Genomic DNA, 20,096 nt, shown 5'->3' on the forward strand with positions numbered 1-20,096 from the left:
GGATTATCAGAAATCATTTCAAGGGGACACAGACACATTGGATTAACCTATGGATTAACTTCAGCAGCATTTTTATCGTTTTAATGCCATTGAAGACCACTTTTGACCAGACTATATGACACAGGTGAGCCATGTTAGCGTTTTTAGCTACCTAGCGCCATATGTTTTGATGTCTGTTCTTGTTATTATCTCCGAGAGTTCGTATCATTGAGTGATAATGAAGTGTACCCCTCGATTCTGTGTCACCTCACGATGTGAAACGATGGGTTGGATGTGCAGCAAAGATAAATAATAAGGTTTTGTGATTGAATTTCTGTGCAGTCATCTGTTAGCATTTTTCGCTCGTTGCTAATTCAGAGGCTCAGCGTAAGCATTGTGGGGTCTTTTTAAAAAAAAAAAAAAAAAAAGATCAGTTAGATGAGTTTCTTCCCGTTACATGGATATAAAACATTCATAGTTTATTAAATGAACATGCCCTCAGACACTGTTTCCTGCAAGATGTTGCAGGAGGGCCCCGGTACCGGGGTCTCTCGGGCTTAACAGGTTAAGGAAACTTGGAGACCATTCAAAATTCAAATGATGAAGTATACAATGATCATATAGAATTATAGATGGACTTACCTCCATATTTTACAATTGACCTCTGGTGGCTCTGCAAATGAGCCATCAGGGCAGGGTATGACCCGGTCCTTTCACAAAATGGACACTGGAAAGTGTCCTAGTCCAATTTGTTTAGCTCTGGGCGTGCTCCATCTCGGAGTGTTGTTTTGTTAGTCTATAGGTGAATAAAATATAATACAATTTAGTGTGTTTAATATTGGAAATAGTCATCTCCTTAAACAAGCAGCAATGAACTGGCCTGTATAATCCTATGGGACGAAGCTGGTCATACTTCCTCTCTTTCAGAAGGTTTAAAGAGAAACTAAGAATAAAAACTCATAAATGATTTGATAATTTATTTTAAACGTGAGGCCTACAACATGGCCACAAACCCCATCTAAAAACAGAGGCTCTGTCCTAATTACCTGATTGCATACACCTGGGTTATTTGGCTCTACCCAATAACTATATATCATTTACTTTTAAACCACACTTAAAATAATTATACATATGTACATGTCTACAGTATAGCAGCTAATACATGTTTTAAATAAATAAACATTCAAATGTGAAAGACTCCTTCAATTAATATTTAAAACATACACAAAATCAGATTCTTGTAAAAATTAGAGTACATGCATTGTTCCATCTGTTAAGCTAAGATATATTCATATATCTTAGCTCTTAGCTAACTGGACACTCAGTTAGCATACACATATATATTATTTATCAATCAATCAATCAATCAATGTTTATTTATATAGCCCAATATCACAAATGTTACATTTGTCTCAGTGGACTTCACAGTTTGTACAGAATATCAGTATGACAATACGACACCCTCTGTCCTTAGACCCTCACATTGTACAAGGATAAACTTCCGGAGAAAACCCACAGTTTAAAGGGAAAAATGGGAGAAACCTCAGGGAGAGCAACAGAGGAGGGATCCCTCTCCCAGGACGGACAGACGTGCAATAGATGCCGTGTGTAAATTGAAAAGATAATACATTTGCAACATACAGTAGGTAGTCCAAATGTTTGGAAATGCATGTGTGTATAATAGGAAGATGAATCCACGAGGATATCCATCCAGGACTTATGATCCAGGACCACAGCCACGACTCAAGATCCAGGGCTCGCGATGCAGGACACAGGACCGCAGCAACAGGATCATCCATGACTCCGGATCCCGGCGTATATAGACACCCAAAAAAAAGAAATTTGGGGAAGCTGGGTTAATCGGAACATGAGAGTACACAGGTAAAGACAGAGAGAAGGAAGAAGTAAGATGTCCCCCGACAAACTAAGCCTATATCAGCAAAACTAGGGCTGAATCTAATCAGCCCTAACTATAAGCTTTATCAAAAAGGAAGGTCTTAAGCGCACTCTTAAAAACGGATAGGGTGTCTGCCGCCCGAACACAAACTGGAAGCTGATTCCACAAATGTGGAGCTTGATAAGAAAAGGCTCTGGCTCCCATTGTACTTTTAGAGACTCTAGTAACAACCAACAACCCTGCATTCTTGGAACGCAATGCCCTAGTAGGACAGTAGGGTATAATGAGTTATTTAAGGTAAGATGGCGCCTGCCCATTAAGGGCTTTGTAGGCGAGAAGAAGAATTTTAAATGCTATCCTGTGTTCTATAGGGAGCCAGTGTAAGGCAGCCAGAACAGGAGTAATGTGGTCCCTTTTCCTAACTCTGGTTAGTACACGTGCTGCAGCATTTTGAATCAGCTTAAGCGACTTAACTGACTTCTTGGTACACCCTGATAATAAGGAGTTACAATAATCCAGCCTTGAAAATGCATGGACTAGTTTCTCTGCATCGTTTTGAGGCAAGATATGCCTGATTTTTGCAATGTTACGTAGATGGAAGTAGGCGGTCCTTGAGATTGATTTTATGTGGGCGTTAAAGGATAAATCCTGATCAAATATAACACCAAGATTCTTTACAGTCTCACTGGAGACCAAATTAATGCCATCCATAGTTAGTATATCTTTAGATAGTTTGTTTCATAGATTCTTCAGGCCGAGTACAATAACTTCAGTTTTGGTCGTGTTTAACATCAAAAAGTTTAAGGTCATCCACGTTTTTAAGTCCTTGAGGCAGTCTTGAATTTTATTTAGATGATTAATTTCATCAGGCTTGATTGATAAATATAGTTGAGTATCATCCGCATAACAATGAAAATGTACAGAATGATTCCTTATAATATTGCCTAACGGAAGCATATATAATGTGAACAAAATAGGTCCGAGCACTGAGCCCTGTGGCACTCCATGGCTAACTTTGGTTTGTGTGGAAGATTCATCGTTGACACGTACAAACTGAGAGCGTTCAGATAGATAGGACCTAAACCAGCCTAAAGCAGTTCCCTGTATGCCAACTAAGTGCTCTCGTCTTTGCAATAAGATATCATGGTCGATAGTATCAAATGCAGCACTGAGATCGAGCAAAACAAGAATAGAGACAAGTCCCTTGTCTGAGGCTATTAGAATGTCATTTGTGACTTTAACCAGAGCTGTCTCTGTGCTATGATGTGTTCTAAAGCCAGACTGAAAATCTTCAAATAAATCATTGTTTTTTAAGTAATCACACAACTATTTTGCGACTGCTTTCTCAAGAATTTTTGAGAGGAACGGAAGATTAGAAATAGGTCTAAAGTTGGCTAAAACCTCTGGATCGAAGTTGTGCTTTTTAAGAAGCGGTTTTATCACTGCTACTTTGAATGATTGTGGAACATAGCCTGATAATACAGACATATTCATAATATTTAATAAAGAAGTGCTAATTAATGGAAAAACTTCCTTCGACAGCTTAGTTGGAATTGGGTCTAAGATACACGTTGATGGTTTAGAAGAGAGAGTACGCCATAGTGTATGTTGTCTGTTCTCTGTAAACCTGTCTCCTTAAATATCCTTGCGTCAGCGTCTCACGTGTTGGGCGCGCTCTCTTCCGTCCATATTTGGAAGTAAAACTTCCTACAACTTCCTACAGGTTCAACCCCCACCGGCTGCGGCTGCAGCTAGACCCTTCTCGCTGAGCGTGCCACATTCAAAATGGCTTAGGTGAAGCTCTCTAGCGGAGAATACAGCATTTTCAATAACACTTCCTCAAGAGCGAAATCCAATGTCTGGGAGGCTTTTGGTGTCATCCTAGATGGAGAAAATAACCAACTGCTTAAAACATTTTTCACACGTTTTCACTGCTCATATATATGCGGGTTTGGGTCGGGTTGCGGATCTTGTGCCGACGGGTCGGGTCGGGTTGCGGAACTAATTTATGGAAAATGCGGGTCGCGGGGCAGGTTTGGTATTGCACGTCGCGGGTCTTGAAAATCAGACCCGTGCAGGACTCTGCCTCCCACTGCCCTGCCTCTCAGCCCCATACATAGTGTTTAGTATAGCTCTGATCCAAACTGTGAAGCTGTGTGCAAAAGGTGGCACCAGCGTTTGTACTGTCTTACCCCTAGATTTCACCGGGTCTGTCTGCGTCGCGTCATGGCTGCACCGCGGTTTTGGTCCGGCCTACCGGTCGCGTTTCAGAAGCATTTCAGAAGCATTTCAGAAGCGGAGCGTCTTGCATGCCGGCTCGCAGTTTTTATTGATTTGGGCATATTTCCTGAACAGGCTACTTTGTACAGACAAAGTTAATAATAATTGTAATATCCCAATTATAAACGACATGAAACAAAGATGTGTTGCTGTATTTTAGTGGTAAAAAAATGCATTCATCATCATAATTATTCTATATATATAATGTACACAGTGCCTGTAAACCGGAGACGAACGCTGGCATTTCTCCTCCTACTTGAAAGACTACGGAGGGATAAGGTCTGCAAAATTAGTTAATTTTGGGGATGGGCCGGATGCTCTGACCGGTCCACTTCCTGCCCGGCGCCTCTGCAACGCCTCGCGTCGAAAAATAGACTTCAATGCTATTTTGAGCGGAGCCCAGCGCCGAGACGCTTCTGGGACGCTTCTGAGCCGTAACGCGGCGTGTCTGGTGGAATAGCACCCATTGACTAGAGTGGCCGCGTTCCTTGCGGACACCACGGCGCAGCCGTAACGTTGCCGTAACGTGGCCGTAACGTGGCCGTAACGTGGCCGTAACGCGACGCAGACGGACCCGGTGGAATCTAGGGTCTGCAGTCTTATTTTAACATTGACAAAACCATGATGATCATGTTTTATCGTGCTTTTATCCAGTCAATTCTGTCTTTTTCATTAATGTCATAGTTTGGTAACCTGACTTTAAAGAGCAGAAACTCTCAGAATCAGATCATAAAATGGTCCAGCAGACTGATCGGTGAGCCACAGCTAAACCTGGAGACCCTGTACCTAAGTACAGCGGTTATCCAGCTCCATATTAGACGATGACTCCCACCCTCTGGACTCAGAATTTAAGCTTCTTCCTTCGGGCCAGAGGTTAGTTGTCCCAAAGAGTAGAACGAAGCGGTATAAAAACAGTTTTATCCCAGCAGCTATTGCACATATTAACACATCATAGGAGTGTCACACAGATGCCTATTTATTTATTTAATTATGAATTTTGAATGTCCATGTTTGTACTAGTGTTTTTCTTCTTAAATGTTTTTGAGATTTGACGGAGCAGGGTTGTTGTGTTGACTTGTCACGAGGTTTTTCAAAGCGGACAGGCGTCGTCACAACAATAGCTGGGGATTGTGGGTAGTGTAGTCTCTTTGGCGCTCCACATTTCAGAGAAAACAAGTTGTTTCTCAGAATTGAAGGGGAAAAACACAAAAGCATTGTACACAATTTAAACCTATCAATGTCGTTTAATTAACAAAGGTAATCTGATGTTTTTGAGTTGATGAGTAGTGGAGATATCACTGTCAAATCAATCGACAGTAAGGAAAATACTTACTTCCGGGTGTACAATTCTCCTTTATCCAATGGGAATGGACGCTCACATTGCCTTTAAGGCGAGACACCCCAGGTGAATAGGGTAATTTTTTAACTTAAAGGTATCAGCCAGAAATTGCTCCAGTTAATTACTTACAATAAGGCAATTGTCTTTTGTATTACAAGTTTTCTGAAATAGCATGTTTAAATATACAAATTACCCATTATCTCATTAAATATGCACATATTTTAACACATTTCAGGAATCGAAATCTGAACTTTGGGTAAAGCCAGATTCAAAATTATTGTTTCATTTTGTAGTCATATTAGTATATAAGGCTTTTACAGAAGGGATATTGGATATCTCTTGTTATCACTCCATAAATCAGAAATTACTGTCAACAGCCCTAAAATATCCATTTCCGCCATGTTTTTAGGTGTACAATGTTGTATAATTCAGACTATGAAATATATATGAACAAACCCGTCTGTAAAAGCCTTCATAATATTGATAGGAATATAACTGGAAGGTTTGGTGTCTCTACGTGCTACTGAAGTTGAAATTTCGAACTCAGAGTAGGAGAAAAAACTCATTTTGAGAAAACGACCTTTAAAGATTGCAGTGAGGCGCTAGCTAAACCCTCCTGTTCTTTGGATGATAGCTTGCGCATCGACGCACTCCGTGAAGGTATTTCATGTTCGGGGTCATTTGTTTTTTTGTATAACCTTGCTTCGTGCAAGTGACAATTGTTGTCGTCTTCTCTGTGAACGTTTTTTTCGCCGTTCTTTTGCCATTTTGAGATTTCAATTTCCAGCGGAAAGCTAACCAGGAAGTGTTTTAGCACACCACGTGACGCATCTGAACTAATCACGTTGTCAGAAATTGACACCAGCCAATGAGATTTTGTTTCTTGGTTTAAGACCCCCTTTGTGCTTTCACGATTGGTTGCTGATACAAAGGAAATGACCATATTTGGATCCGATGAGATTGTGCAGGAGAGACACAGCTTTCCAACGATATCTCTGTTGACATGGTGCACACAGCGGTCGCGGTACTTTATGTTACGTTAGAATGCTAACTTTTGGTGAATTTAGGAGAAATCTACAGACGCAAATAGACAAACTATAGTAAAATAAACACTTAAATGTGTATTTTGTATGTTTTCCTTCCAAAAGTCTGAAAGAAAACATGTTATAGAATCAAAATAGCACAAAATCTCAAAATTGACCAGTACTTGAAAAACGATGTTTTTGCCTGCCGTGTCTCGCCTTAAAAGATCATTTTGCAAGTCAAAAAAAAAAAAAGTGTCGTAAAACTGTGAAGTAACACATTTTTTTGTGTGAAACGCTTAATGAACTATACTATGCAGAACAATTCTGGCATAACAACACACGTCACCAAGATGGCCGTCACTACTGTCTTGTCAAAAAAGTGATTGACTACCCTCACTATCAACACAATGAAATACGTCCAGAAGAATGTCATGCAAAGCTGCCTGCCTTCCTTTGATTCTCTCTGAACTGCCTGGTCATTTTAATGTTTAATGTCAACCATTTGTGCAGATAGCATGAAGTATGTAGCATTAGCATTTGTCCCCCGGGCTTAAATGGTGTATTATATAATGATCACACCGGTGTTAGTCTGTTAACCAAAGTGCAGCCATCTGATAATGTACTATTATTAAAGATCAGAGGAAAACAACAGAATGAGATGGGTAAATCCGGAATAAAAATAAAGAAGCAAAGAGATTGTAGAGCAGTGAGAAGGAAAAAAGCTTTGTGTGACGATTCATTACATTGCCAGTATTTTTCGTTGTTGTGAAAAAAATCGCCCCCTCTGATTTTTTAACAGCCCCCTCAATCATTGCATCCTGGAGCCGGGCCTGTGCATGCGAGAGTCATACATGTAAACGTCTCAAATATCTATACAAACATCTTTTATGTTATTTTATTTGAAATAAAAGTAAGGACATTCACAGTTAATGTAATTAGATATACATTATGAATGCCATACATATTGGATATTGCATACATTCACAGTCAATATTTCTTCAGTATGATAGCTGTCTAACAGAAGTTAAATCCATTTCTCACTTATTCTGACAATGTACTTAACCCAATAAAAGGAGTTGTTAAATAATAGTGAAGTCACGTTGTAAAAACAATAACTCATCTCTCTCGTTCGGATTAATATTGTCGTTTTCTTTTTCTGCTTTGCCAAAAGCCACTGTGTCAACTGTCCTATTTGAGTTGCCGTATGTAGTTGACCATCTCGCACATGCGCAATGCGGATCGGGTAGTGACACTTTCCACTCTTTGGCTTTGCCCATTAGCTTTAACCCGTGTGCTTTACGTCGATACACTATAGTTATTCAGCTTGCTACTTAGCACCATGGCTAGTCTGCTACCAATGCAGTGCGTTGCCTCACTGAGGAAACCAGGAAGCCTTATTCATTTGAGAGGTGCTGCTTCTCTGGGAATCAATAAGCGAAACTACAGCAGCAAAAAGGCAGCCACTTCAGGCGAGTACCTGCACCAGAGTGTCGTTCCATCGATGCACTACCAGAAGAGTTTACCCAGGTAAGCAGTGTCAAATTGGACGGGCACATTTTGTTAAAAACTGGAGAATAGCTTTTATTCGACACAATCTTTGGATTTAAATGAAGTTAAACTACTTCGGAACAAACAGGGGCATGTAGCGAGCGGTTCTAAAATAAATAAGGTGACCCATTCAGCTTTTAGATTGATGTAGGTGAAAGTGCACACTTGATTTATGGTCGATGACCACCAGGGGACAGCGACATGACATACACTGACATACAGACTTACTGGACTGGAGAAGAAAGGTTGGTTTATTATTATTAATGTGAGAATATGAACTGGATAATGGGCTTGATTTTACCCTGATGTATTCCAAACAAGGCACTTTCCAAAATGTGGACATAATATACTGCTTATAATGATTATCACTATATTACAGATATTCATATTACTTGTACCTTTTGTGAAAGAATATCAAAACAATTATATATCTTCTTTTCATTGTGACACATCCTACACAATTAAACGTTTTATTTTCATTATGATAATCCAGTTGAAAGTGCTCTTAAACATATGATTCATCATTACATTATTCGATATGCAATTTACTTTTAATACACAAACCAAGAAATGTTTTTTAATCACATCCCACGTTTTTATTGTTTTTTCTTGATTGTAAATATTTTCTTGATTCACTAATTATACTAAAGTTAAGTTAAAGTACAAAGATTTTTTTTAATGTATAGAACTTTGTTCACCCCTGAAATCTCTGACTAAATATGTTTTAAGTGTATGTGCTTCTGTTTACTTCAGTTTTTAAAATAATTGTATTAGTTGTATTATTGGTCTCATGTTAGGCTCTGCCTTTGTATGTGTATCAAACTGTATTGATATAACTTAATCTGCTGCAATGTTCACCTGAAAGTGTTTCTATGTTATTTTTTATTATTAAATACATCAAATTGAGAGGATCTATTTTCCCCTTGATCACATGTTTTCTGTTCAATTGTTCAGGCTACCCATACCAAAGCTGGAGGATACTGTCAGGAGGTATTTAGCTGCCCAGAAGCCCCTGCTGGATGATGAACAGTTCAGGTGAGATTCAAGAGAGAAAATCAACTCTTTATATTTCAATTATTTAAAACGTACAAGTCAATCATCTTCAGAATACTTTATTTATTTATCATGACGGGAAATGGGGTTTAGTGAAAGTTGCACCATTTGATAATGAAAAAACAAGATGGTAAAACAAGACTGTGCAAAAAAAAAAGATAAAATAAGATATACATAAATATAATTAGTTAAAGGTGGGGTAGGTCATTTTGGAGAAAGCAGCTCGAGTGCGCTAGAATTTGAAAATACACAGCCGGAAAGAATCTGCCACTTCCTTACAGAGCCCCTCCTCCAACACACACGAACGTGCACGTGACCAATGAGGGCACGAGATAAGTTTGTGCACAGATGTAAGGCTGACAGGCAGGTAGGCCATCCAGTTACTTTAGCCGGGCCGGCTCAGATGATTGGTTGTACTTTTTACAGTACTACGGCTTCCACAGATGACATTTTGTAATGGATTTGTTGTCAAAGCACTTCAGATATTCATTGCTATCGGGACATTAAGAGCATTCCATGGAATATAACAAGAAGTGTATCTCGAGCCGGATTCTCAAACTTACCTACCCCACCTTTAGGGTAAAATGTCAAATACATTTTTTTTAAATAATTATACAAACATTAAAGGTTAAAGTACAAATGTTCTCATTGTACTACAATATATATACATTACATATATACAGTGGTGTACTAGTATTTCTAATATATTAATGCTGAATGGCTCAGTTTTGCTCAGGATTCGGCAGCTGATGGTGAAGTGAGTCTTTTGCCTTTGCGTGCTTCTAATACTCACTACCTGATCTAACCTGCAACAATCCTAATTGTGTTTCTTTAGAACAACAGAGAAGAACTCACCCAAGATTTCAAGCGGTGTTGGCAAACAGCTGCACGAGGAGCTGGTCGCGGCAGGACAAAAGAAACAAGCACACCAGCTACATCTCAGGTGAATACTGTGATCTTCAGCACCCTGAAAATGACCATCTCAAAAAACATCCAGTCAGTAATGAACGTGGTTTCCTCTCAGGGCCGTGGTCCGACATGTACCATCTCTGCTCGGGACTCCGTGGTGCTCAACTTCAACCCCTTCATGTCCTTCAACCCCGACCCTAAGACGGAGTACAATGATCGCTCGTGCGTTCCACCAACATGGTGTGTTCGGCGGTGCGCTTCATGAAGACGCTGCGGGCCGGCATTCTGGAGCCAGAGGTTTTCCACCTCAACCCGGCAAAGAGCGACACGGACAGCTTCAAAAGGTTCATCCGCTGGGTGCCCTCCTCCCTGTCCTGGTACGGAGCCTACATGGTGACGCTTACCCTCTGGACATGTCTCAGTACTTCCGCCTCTTCAACTCCTCTCGTATCCCACAGACTGGCAGAGATGAGCTATTCACGGATGAGAAGGCGCGGACATCTGCTGGTAATGAGGAATGGGCAACATGTATGTGTTTGACGTTGTGGACAAGGATGGAATCTGGTGGAGCCTGCAGAGATCCAGTCCCACTTGAAGTACGTTCTGTCCGACTCGGCGCCACCTGCGGCTTTTCCTCTGGGGGTCTTGACCAGTGAGAACAGGGACGTGTGGGCCAGGCTGAGGGACAAACTGGTCGCTGCTGGAAACGCAGAGGATTTACGGGTCGTCGACAGCGCCCTTTTCTGTCTCAGCCTGGACGATGAGAGCATGACGGACCACATCCACATCTCCCACAACATGCTGCACGGAGACGGCTGCAACCGCTGGTACGACCAAGTCCTTCAGCATCATCCTCACCAAAGACGGACAGGCGGCCATCAATTTTGAGCACTCCCTGGGGCGACGGTGTGTAGCCGTGCTCCGCTTTCAGAATGAGATCTTCAAAGACACCACGGAGAAGCCGCTGGTCCACCCGGGCTCCGCTGCTGCTGCGGTGGACTCTTCCTCCGCGGTGCGCAGACTGCAGTTCAACCTGGACAGCGAGGTGGAGGCCGGCATTCAAAATGCCAAGGAGAACTTCGACTCAGCCGTATCCAAGCTCACCATCGACGCCTTGGAGTTCAAGAAAGGCGGCAAGCAGCAGCTGAAGAAGAGCAAGCTGAGTCCGGATGCTATCGCTCAGCTGGCCTTCCAGATGGGGTTCCTGAGGCAGTATGGACAGACCGTGGCCACATATGAGTCCTGCAGCACCGCGGCCTTCAGGCATGGCCGCACAGAGACCATCCGACCGGCCTCCGTGCACACGCAGCGATGTGCACATGCCTTTGTCCGCGAGCCAGGGCAACACAGTGTGGAACAGTTCCAGGGTCTGCTGAGCGAATGCTCCAAGTATCACGGGCAGCTCACCAGAGAGGCAGCAATGGGTGAGACATGTCAACAACATATCTGACACGTTATAAAGCATTACATATTCCGATGTTTTCTAAAAACATGCCCTCAATGATTTTTCTAACTCATTAAACTCACACTGTAAGCATGGGCCAGCTGGGCACACGGAACACCTGCCCTGTTGGCTTTCCTGGCCAGCGCCTCGGGGCCCAACACAACGTTACTACAAGATATGCAAGAGAACTCAAAAGTAATATAGATTTTAAAAACAAGACAAAAGACCGTAAAACACACAAAACAACCAAAAGAGACACAAAAAGATGCCACGAAAAGGCACAAAACAACTAAATAATAAACATGCAGAGACACACAATGACCAAAGGGCCTAAGAAAAAGCAAAAAGACACAAAAAGGACCCCAAAGAGTTAGAAAAGAAACACCCATCCTCTGATCTGATGCACTAACCTCTCCTGCTCTTCCTCTCTCCTGCTCTTCCTCTCTCCTGCTCTTCCTCTCTCCTGCTCTTCCTCTCTCCTGCTCTTCCCCTCTCCTGCTCTTCCTCTCTCCTGCTCTTCCCCTCTCCTGCTCTTCCTCTCTCCTGCTCTTCCTCTCTCCAGGCCAAGGCTTCGACCGCCACCTGTTTGCGATGAAGTACCTGGCTAACTCCCAGGGTCAGGCCCTGCACAGCCTGTACTCTGACCCCGCCTACACCGCCATCAACCACAACATCCTGTCCACCTCCACCCTCACCAGCCCCGCGGTGAACCTCGGCGGCTTCGCCCCTGTGGTGCCCGACGGCTTCGGCGTTGGATACGGTGTCCATGACGACTGGATCGGCTGCAACGTGTCCAGCTACCCGGATCGCAATGTGCACGATTTCCTGCAGTGTGTCCACAAGTCCTTAGAGGACATTTTCACTGTGCTGGAGGGAAAAGCACTCGGCTAAGAAACAATTGTCAAATATGTATATTTTATTGGTGACAGTGAAGGGGAGTGCAGAGTAAGATTACAATTATATTGTTTACACCACAAAAAAAACAAGGAGAATGATAGTGCTTAAATATACTAGGAATTAAAAGTATGGGAATATTTGTTGGGACTTTGGGTGTTAATATTACTATAGATATAATATATAAAAGTGAACAAAACTTGCGACATAACATTTACTACTACATCAACGAACATGAAAATCATTTGAAAGATGGAATTAGCTAGCTCAAAGCACTGGCTTCACGACCTCATTCTGACAGCAGCGTACTGTAGCATCGTGCTAAATGTTGGTTTGTTGTTCTAGTGTAACTTAGAGCAACAGGTGACAGCATTTAGAGTGCCGGTCATGTTATTCATGCAGTAGGGCTTTTCAGAAGTAGAACTTCCCATTGAGCACGGAGACATTTTCTGTGCCTTATCATTATGTGGATATCAGACACAATTGCAGATTGTCATTGAAATAACTTCTAAAAAATCATCCATGTTTGTTGTTGATAGCTTTACTGATGTGTTGGAAGGTTTTTGGAAATTAAACTTAATTTAATGACACCTGCTTTTTTTCAGTGTTTTTTGGTTGCAAGAACATCTTACCTTGTAGAATAGCTGTGTTTCTATAAGACATTAAAGCGGCATCATGCTTTATGGGCTTCTCCATTACATTACATTTAGCTGACGCTTTTATCCAAAGCGACTTACAATAAGTGCGTTCGACCAAGAAGATACAAACTTAAAGAAAACAGAATCATAAAAGTACATCAGGTTTCATAGAGCAAAAACATTTCAAGTGCTACTCAACTGGCTTTAGATAAGCCAGTCCTTTATTAGTATATAAGTGCTTTGTTAATAGTTCTATCGCTCGAAGTGGAGTCGAAAGAGATGAGTTTTCAGTCTGCGCCGGAAGGTGTGTAAGCTATCTGCTGTCCTGATGTCAATGGGGAGCTCATTCCACCATTTTGGAGCCAGGATAGCAAACCCACGTGTTTCTGCTGATGGGAACTTGGGTCCCCTTCGCAGCGAGGGTGCAGCGAGTCGTTTGGCTGATGCAGAGCGTAGAGCACGCGCTGGGGTGTACGGTTTAACCATGTCCTGGATGTAGGAAGGGCCAGATCCATTCGCAGCATGGTACGCAAGTACCAGTGTCTTGAGTGGATTCTAGCAGTTACCGGAAGCCAGTGGAGGGAGCGGAGGAGCGGCGTGGTGTGGGAGAATTCAGGAAGGTTGAAGACCAGGCGAGCCGCTGCATTCTGGATGAGCTGCAGAGGTCGGATGGCACATGCAGGTAGACCAGCCAGGAGGGAGTTGCAGTAGTCTAGGTGTGAGGTGACGAGAGCCTGGACCAGAACCTGCGTCGCTTTCTGGGTCAGCTGGGGACGCATCCTCCTGATGTTGTAGAGCGTGTATCTGCAGCAGCGGGTTGTAGCAGCGATGTTTGCAGTGAAGGACAGGTTGTTATCTAGGATCACACCAGAGTCCTTGCAGTCTGGGTCCCTTCCCTGTATTGTGTTCTAGAGCTTTCCGTGCATGTTATGGTGTGCAAAAGTTTCTCTCCCACACTGAAATTGAGCCCCTTTAAATGTTCAGACAAAGCCTTTATACCAGCTGGGGACGCATGCAATGAAATATAACAGAGCTCAGACAAAACATTCTTTTTCCACCTTTATTTAAAATAAAAAACAGTTCCACCAAAAGCAAATGTACAAATGCGGTAGTACAACAACAGAAACATTAGCTAAAGAAATTAAAAACGTGCAAAATCCACATTTAGATAGGCTTGATCTTGAAGTGTAGGCCGATGAGACTGAAGACGAGACATTTCAGATCCTGCACCAGGTAGTAGAACACACGGAGGCCTTCGGGGTCCCTGAACACAGCGCCAAGAGAAAAGGTTAAACCCTGTGTCACTGAACAGTCAACGCCTCCATCTTCACAACTCCTGCATTCAGTACTCACTTTGACTGGTTTGACGTCAATCAAGGAGCAATTTTGGAGAAGTTGTGAATGAGATGTGTTCGTCACCAATGACGATCTCCAGTTCCTGAGAAAATAAGGACAAGTTAGTGCTTTGGGCTTTAAATATGTTTTTGGTCAAATTCACTACGGTGTCAGTGATTATATTAAAATCTGTGACTGTGTGTATCCATGTGCACGATCAAATATTGGAGTGCTCAAAGCATGGTAGTAAAATGGTATACCCTTAATTAATAGCCAGTTATAACCACTCTTAAAAACACACTTTGGAATTATGTTAATTGTCAATTAACTTTGCTATCAAAGGTTCTTGGTCTTAAAACCTGTAGCATAGAAAGGCATGTTTTTTTGTTCTTATGTGTAGCCTTATTTCCTAAATGTCGTATAACTTTTTTCCAAGTGCTATAAAAATACCCCTTTCTAAGAATGCTGTACAAAACCCAAAGGGTTAGAAGGCTTCAGGAAGGCCCTGTAAAACACCATTATTTCTCTGAATCTGTAACACTGGACAATCAAACATGAACTCGAGTAGGGGCTTTACTAGTTTTTCCAATTGTCTGTTGTGATAAGCTTTTATTTTTGGTTATGTGTGTATATGGGTTTTTACAAATGTGCTTTTAATCTTGTATGCTTTCTTTTAACGCCACGTGCCAGGGACTGCAGACGAATATGTGCCTTTTTGGCTAAATCTGACACATTTACATGATGGACGCAAGTGCTCATGTTAATTAATGTACATAGTAACTTCTTAAATAAATAGAAATACATTACAAAAAAACATGTAAATTAATTATGATGGCCACTGATGGGGAATTGAGCCACAAACCTGTCTGCCGACTCTGTCAGGGGGCGGCCACAGAGCATCATCTTCCTTAGTGATCTCACTGTCATCGATGATCCTCTTCAGCTCCTCCATCACACTCTTGTGTACGTAAGCCTGGGGGTGCAGAGGAGGAAACGTTAGTTCATGTGTGGAGCTGTGGCCAATCATTCGTAAGACACAAATGATGAGAAAATATATATGGAAACATCCTGCAAAAACCGATCTTGGATATCAACATGTATTTGGTAATGTACAGTGTTTGGCAAGAAATAATGACTATCTGCTCAGTTGATCATTATTAAAAAGCACTGAAAGAGACATGTTATTGCCCACATATGACAAATGTATGGGAGTGTTTCAACTTCCTGCAGCTGAACCAAGGGGGGAGGGATCATACTTTGGGGGAGGGATCATAATTTGGGGGAAAGCCTAGAGAGGTCGTGTATGTACACCTGCAGTCATTAACCCGTTATACCAGGACCAACCATTTACGTTTATTGACATAACTTACCTCTTTTCTGATCATGACGTCATTCTTGTAGTTGCTGTTGTTTGCGTATCTCAGTTTACCTACAACACAATGTTGAATGTTACGTTACAGTAGAAATGTAAAACAAAGCATCCCCCAACAAAACTCATGAGTTTATTTCCATTCCCTGCAGGCCACATGGCGCTTAAACGCTCTGCGGATATTACTTAAAATATTACGGTCTTTATAATAATTATGTTTGCAATAATGAATTGGTCTAGACATGAACTACTATCATTTATAAATCCGTGTGAACCAAAGGACTCATTTGCCGCTCGCAACTGGTTTAGAGTGGACTGCGGCCTAGCATACGTTAGCCATTACCAAGTGGCTAGCTACGTTAGCTCAGAGGCAGGAAGACTAATACATTTGCATTGCCGCCAAAATAAACTTACCGTCGGGTCTGAATTCAAACTCCAGGAACTCGTGTCCAAACTTTCCCTTGTGCCCAACATAATATCTCAAATAAAAGTCACTTGTTGACATCTTTACTCTCCAGAAAGCACTCTTTCTGGTGAAGCATACGAAACAAAACTCAGCTAGCAAACGCAACCTGGAGCCTCGCTACCCATGTACGCATGCGTAGATAGTCACCTGTTTATGAAACTATAGTGCCCCGAACTCTGCCTTACAGGAGGTTCTATACACAGTTCAAAACCTCCAAACCCGACTTTTCCCCCTGTAAAATGGCAATAAGTCCAATTCCATTTGCTTGTATAAAGCCAGTTAACTTTTGGACTCAAATTGTCCAATTAAGGTGAAATAAATGTAGGCTACATAGTATTGAAATAATATTTTCATCCTTGAATCTGCATTCCGATTGATAATTATTTTTAAAAGATACTATCTCTAAACTTCACATCCATCTATTATAGCCTGCACAGTCAGATAGTGTTAGCGTAAAAAAACGATACAACTCAACATACTGTATGAATAGTTTTCTTTAGTTTTTAGTAATAAGTATTCAATATATAGTTTATTCTTTAATTCAGCAGTTAATTGTTATTGCTGAAGTTTGGTTGTGCTCATTTCACTTCCGTGTTAAGCTTACATTAGCTGATAAAAAAATTGTTCTGCACATAATTTGTTCTTTATACTTTCACGAATATACCGGCTATTAAGACATTAAAACATTATTCTATTTTAGCGAGTGTCTTATACACCCGGCTATTGATATGGTTCTGTTTGTATACTATCCCCTTTATAATGAATACATTGTAGGCTATGTTGTTTGTTATATGAAAAGGGGAAAAAGGTTTTGCCTTGGAAACTTTACCAAGGGGAACCAAATCCCTTTGGTTTAGGCTCGTCGCATATTACTAACGTCATCACTCCGCTCACCCTGAAACTCTCCCTAGTACAGTGCACGTGTGCTTGTTGTAAACTACCTCCATGGCGGGCTCCTTTTCTCAGGAGCTTGAGGACTTGTTGAACCCTCTGCCTAAATTTGCAGACCCGGAGGATGACGGGGACGAGGCGACCAACGCGAAAGTGACGGAAAGATGCAGCGAGGATGAAGACGAAGATGGAGGCGGCCTCAGTGCCCTGCGGAAGAGCAACACAACCCTGCTGTCAGACACCGACAGACGGTATGTGGGGAAGACAGTGTCCCGTAAACAGCTTCTGATAGAAACTGGGGGATCTGGTGAGGAAGAGGAGTATGAGGGCAGTATAGAAGGGCTAGAAGAAGATGATCCTTTGGGGGGGGGATGATGATGATGATGATGAAGAAGAGGAGGAGGAGGAAGATGACGATGAAGAAGATGACGATGAAGAGGAGGAGGTGGGCAGTGATGCTAAACTGGCGTCTAAGAAAAAGGGGATGACCCTTCCTCAAGGAGTGGACTTCAACAAGCTGACAGAGGGCATGGATGACCTGGGAGTGAGTGAAGATGAAGATGATGACGAAGAGTCAGAAGGCAGCGATGAAGACGACGACTCTGAGATGGATGATGAAGAAGGTGAGGACGATGGAACGGTCCGCACGTTTTCCCAAGACAAAGTGGACGAGGAGGTGGAGAAAGGCAAGGCTGTGAAGGAGCAGCTGGCCCTGTGGGACCAACTGCTGGAGGGCAGGATCAAAATGCAGAAAGCTGTGATCACCGCCAACCAGCTCCCGCAGCCGCAGACGTTCCCAGAGTTCAAGAAGAGGGGCGGGGCGGAGCTGGCGGGGGAGCTGAAGAACTCCCACAAGGCTCTGAAAGCCCTCCAGAGATCCCTGCTGGAGCTCCACGACGAGCTGCTGTGGCAGAGCGCCGACACCCGGAGCGTCACTGTGGGGCCAGCCGACGAAGACGAGGAGATACCCAGCGATGAGGAGGAAGAGGTACGAGGTGTAGCGCCCAAACGGAAGCTGGAGATGGCGGAGTACCCGGACTTCATGGCTAAACGCTTTGCCGCGTTCCAGCCTTACCGCAACGCCACGCTACAGAAGTGGCACGACAAGACCCGGCTGACTCTCGGGAAAAGCAGCAAGGGCTTCGGGGCGTTCGACAGGAACATCCTGACCCAGGTGGAGCAGGTGCTGATGGACAACGAGAGGCTGGTGCGGCGGACGCAGACCCGGCGCTCAGAGTACAACGTGCTGGGGAAGAAAGAGGTGTCTAATGTCATCTCTGAGCCCGTCTGCATCGAGGGAGAGGAGGTGGAGCAGGAGCTGAAGGCCAACACGCATCTCAAGGATCTGGACGAGGATATATTCGACGATGATGATTTCTACCACCAGCTGCTGAGAGAGCTGATCGAGCGCAGGACAAGCGCATCGGACCCCAACGACCAGGTGGCCATGGGCCGGCAGTGGCTGGCCATCCAGAAGCTGCGCAGCAAGATCAAGAAGAAGGTGGACACCAAAGCCAGCAAGGGCCGCAAAGTCCGGTTCCACATCCACAGCAAGCTGATGAACTTCATGGCTCCTGTAGACCACAGCTCCGTGAGCGACGAGGCCCGCAGCGAGCTGTACCGGGGTCTGTTTGGGCAGAACTCAGCGGTCAGGGAATAGTGCAGGAAGTGATCATGGGAACGGTAACGAGGTGCCTTTTCCACAGCCTGGCCTGATGCTGAGCAGCTGTGTGTGTTGGGACAGAGACTGGGCAGGCTGTTGTCAGGAGAAGCCTGAGACATGTGTCATGTTGTATAACTTTTATACTGAGTAATGTTTTCAGTATGTGTTTTTGCCGAATGATACATTTCTGATTAAAATGTCATACACGAGTGTTTTCACTAAATCAAAATGCCTCGTCAAAAATGTCCATCACACATCTAAGAGTCCAAGTCCAAGAAAATGAGCTCTCAGTAAAAACCCAAAGATATAAAACAGAGAAAAGAAGAAAGTCTCCATATTCAAGATTCCAAAAAGTGTATATAGTTGTTGAATACTTTTCCATGAACTGATACGGGGGGGGCTGGAGCTCAGGTTAGGGCACTGATCTGCATTTAGGGGTTCAGCACTTCGATGCCACCCTCTGCAGACGAAGAGTCCTCGGGCCACATAATGAACCCCACACTTCTCAGGTATACATGTTGAGTGTCAGTGAGTTGCTTTGGAAAGGGCGTAAGCCGAGTACTATGTCATGTGAAACTAATCATAACTGCTCGAGACTACCAAATTGATCTTCCGTCATCAAGTCTCACTACTCAGGTGAAGTATGCTCTAAAGATAGTTTGGAATAGGGAACTACCCTAATGTATACTCTGTGGCCCATATCCATACAAACTATCCTTCATACTTATTAATAGTACCGTTTTACTAGTTAGTATACACAAGATCTAAACAATGGAATAAAACCATACTAGTGCAATACAACTGCCGTCTTCAAATGTTGCTAACTGCTAATAAACTTCACAGAAACTACTCAATTATTTTCCAAGTAAATGTTTTTTTTGGATTTGTGAGGATTTTCACTCCTGTGCATTGTGAGAGAATAGAGTCCATGAACTCGCACTCAAGTCTGTTTTTTTTTTACTACACATAAGTATGATTATACATACTTCACACTTTCCAGTGCGACCCCCCTACACACTGAAGACCTGCTGAGTGACACTGCAGACATGTGACATTACATCCCGGGCCAGTGGGACCCCTGCTCTATTGTTGACACCTAAAAAGATATGTAACTAACTAAACTGTGTTTCCTGCCATTGTATTTTAGTCTCACAATGAGGATCTTACATCTTCTTATCACAATACTGCCAGAAATGTAACTCAAGTGAAGAAGAAGCTTTTTCCATTATCTATGCTCACAAAAACATACATTTTACGCGACACAGAAGTGGTCTTAAATAATTTTCAAATTCAACAAAGTCATACAATAACACAAACTAAATAATCAAGGCAGCCATAGAGCAACAACTGAACATGTGTTTTGAGG

The 20,096-nt window shown here is 42.7% G+C and overlaps 3 protein-coding genes across 3 annotated transcripts; 2 read left to right on the forward strand and 1 right to left on the reverse strand.

Annotated features, from left to right (window-relative positions):
* Positions 1-7,744: 7,744 nt before the first annotated feature.
* On the forward strand, positions 7,745-12,958 carry cpt2 (carnitine palmitoyltransferase 2). Its single transcript, XM_034081400.2, is given in 13 exon segments — positions 7,745-8,047; positions 9,023-9,103; positions 9,957-10,029; positions 10,031-10,064; positions 10,146-10,165; positions 10,167-10,245; positions 10,248-10,424; positions 10,427-10,527; positions 10,529-10,549; positions 10,551-10,584; positions 10,587-10,864; positions 10,866-11,454; positions 12,037-12,958. Coding segments are annotated over 13 exon segments (2,004 nt in total). The 5' UTR covers positions 7,745-7,859; the 3' UTR covers positions 12,366-12,958.
* Positions 12,959-14,052: 1,094 nt separating this feature from the next.
* On the reverse strand, positions 14,053-16,314 carry magoh (mago homolog, exon junction complex subunit). The gene is given in 5 exon segments (XM_034081185.2): positions 14,053-14,270; positions 14,356-14,444; positions 15,204-15,314; positions 15,712-15,770; positions 16,125-16,314. Coding segments are annotated over 5 exon segments (450 nt in total). The 5' UTR covers positions 16,216-16,314; the 3' UTR covers positions 14,053-14,170.
* Positions 16,315-17,050: 736 nt separating this feature from the next.
* LOC117445357 (protein AATF-like) lies at positions 17,051-19,579 on the forward strand. The gene is given in 2 exon segments (XM_034080976.2): positions 17,051-17,432; positions 17,434-19,579. Coding segments are annotated over 2 exon segments (1,605 nt in total). The 5' UTR covers positions 17,051-17,121; the 3' UTR covers positions 18,728-19,579.
* Positions 19,580-20,096: the final 517 nt, after the last annotated feature.

This window comes from Pseudochaenichthys georgianus, chromosome 4, assembly GCF_902827115.2.
Source record: "Pseudochaenichthys georgianus chromosome 4, fPseGeo1.2, whole genome shotgun sequence".
Lineage (NCBI taxonomy): Eukaryota > Metazoa > Chordata > Actinopteri > Perciformes > Channichthyidae > Pseudochaenichthys > Pseudochaenichthys georgianus.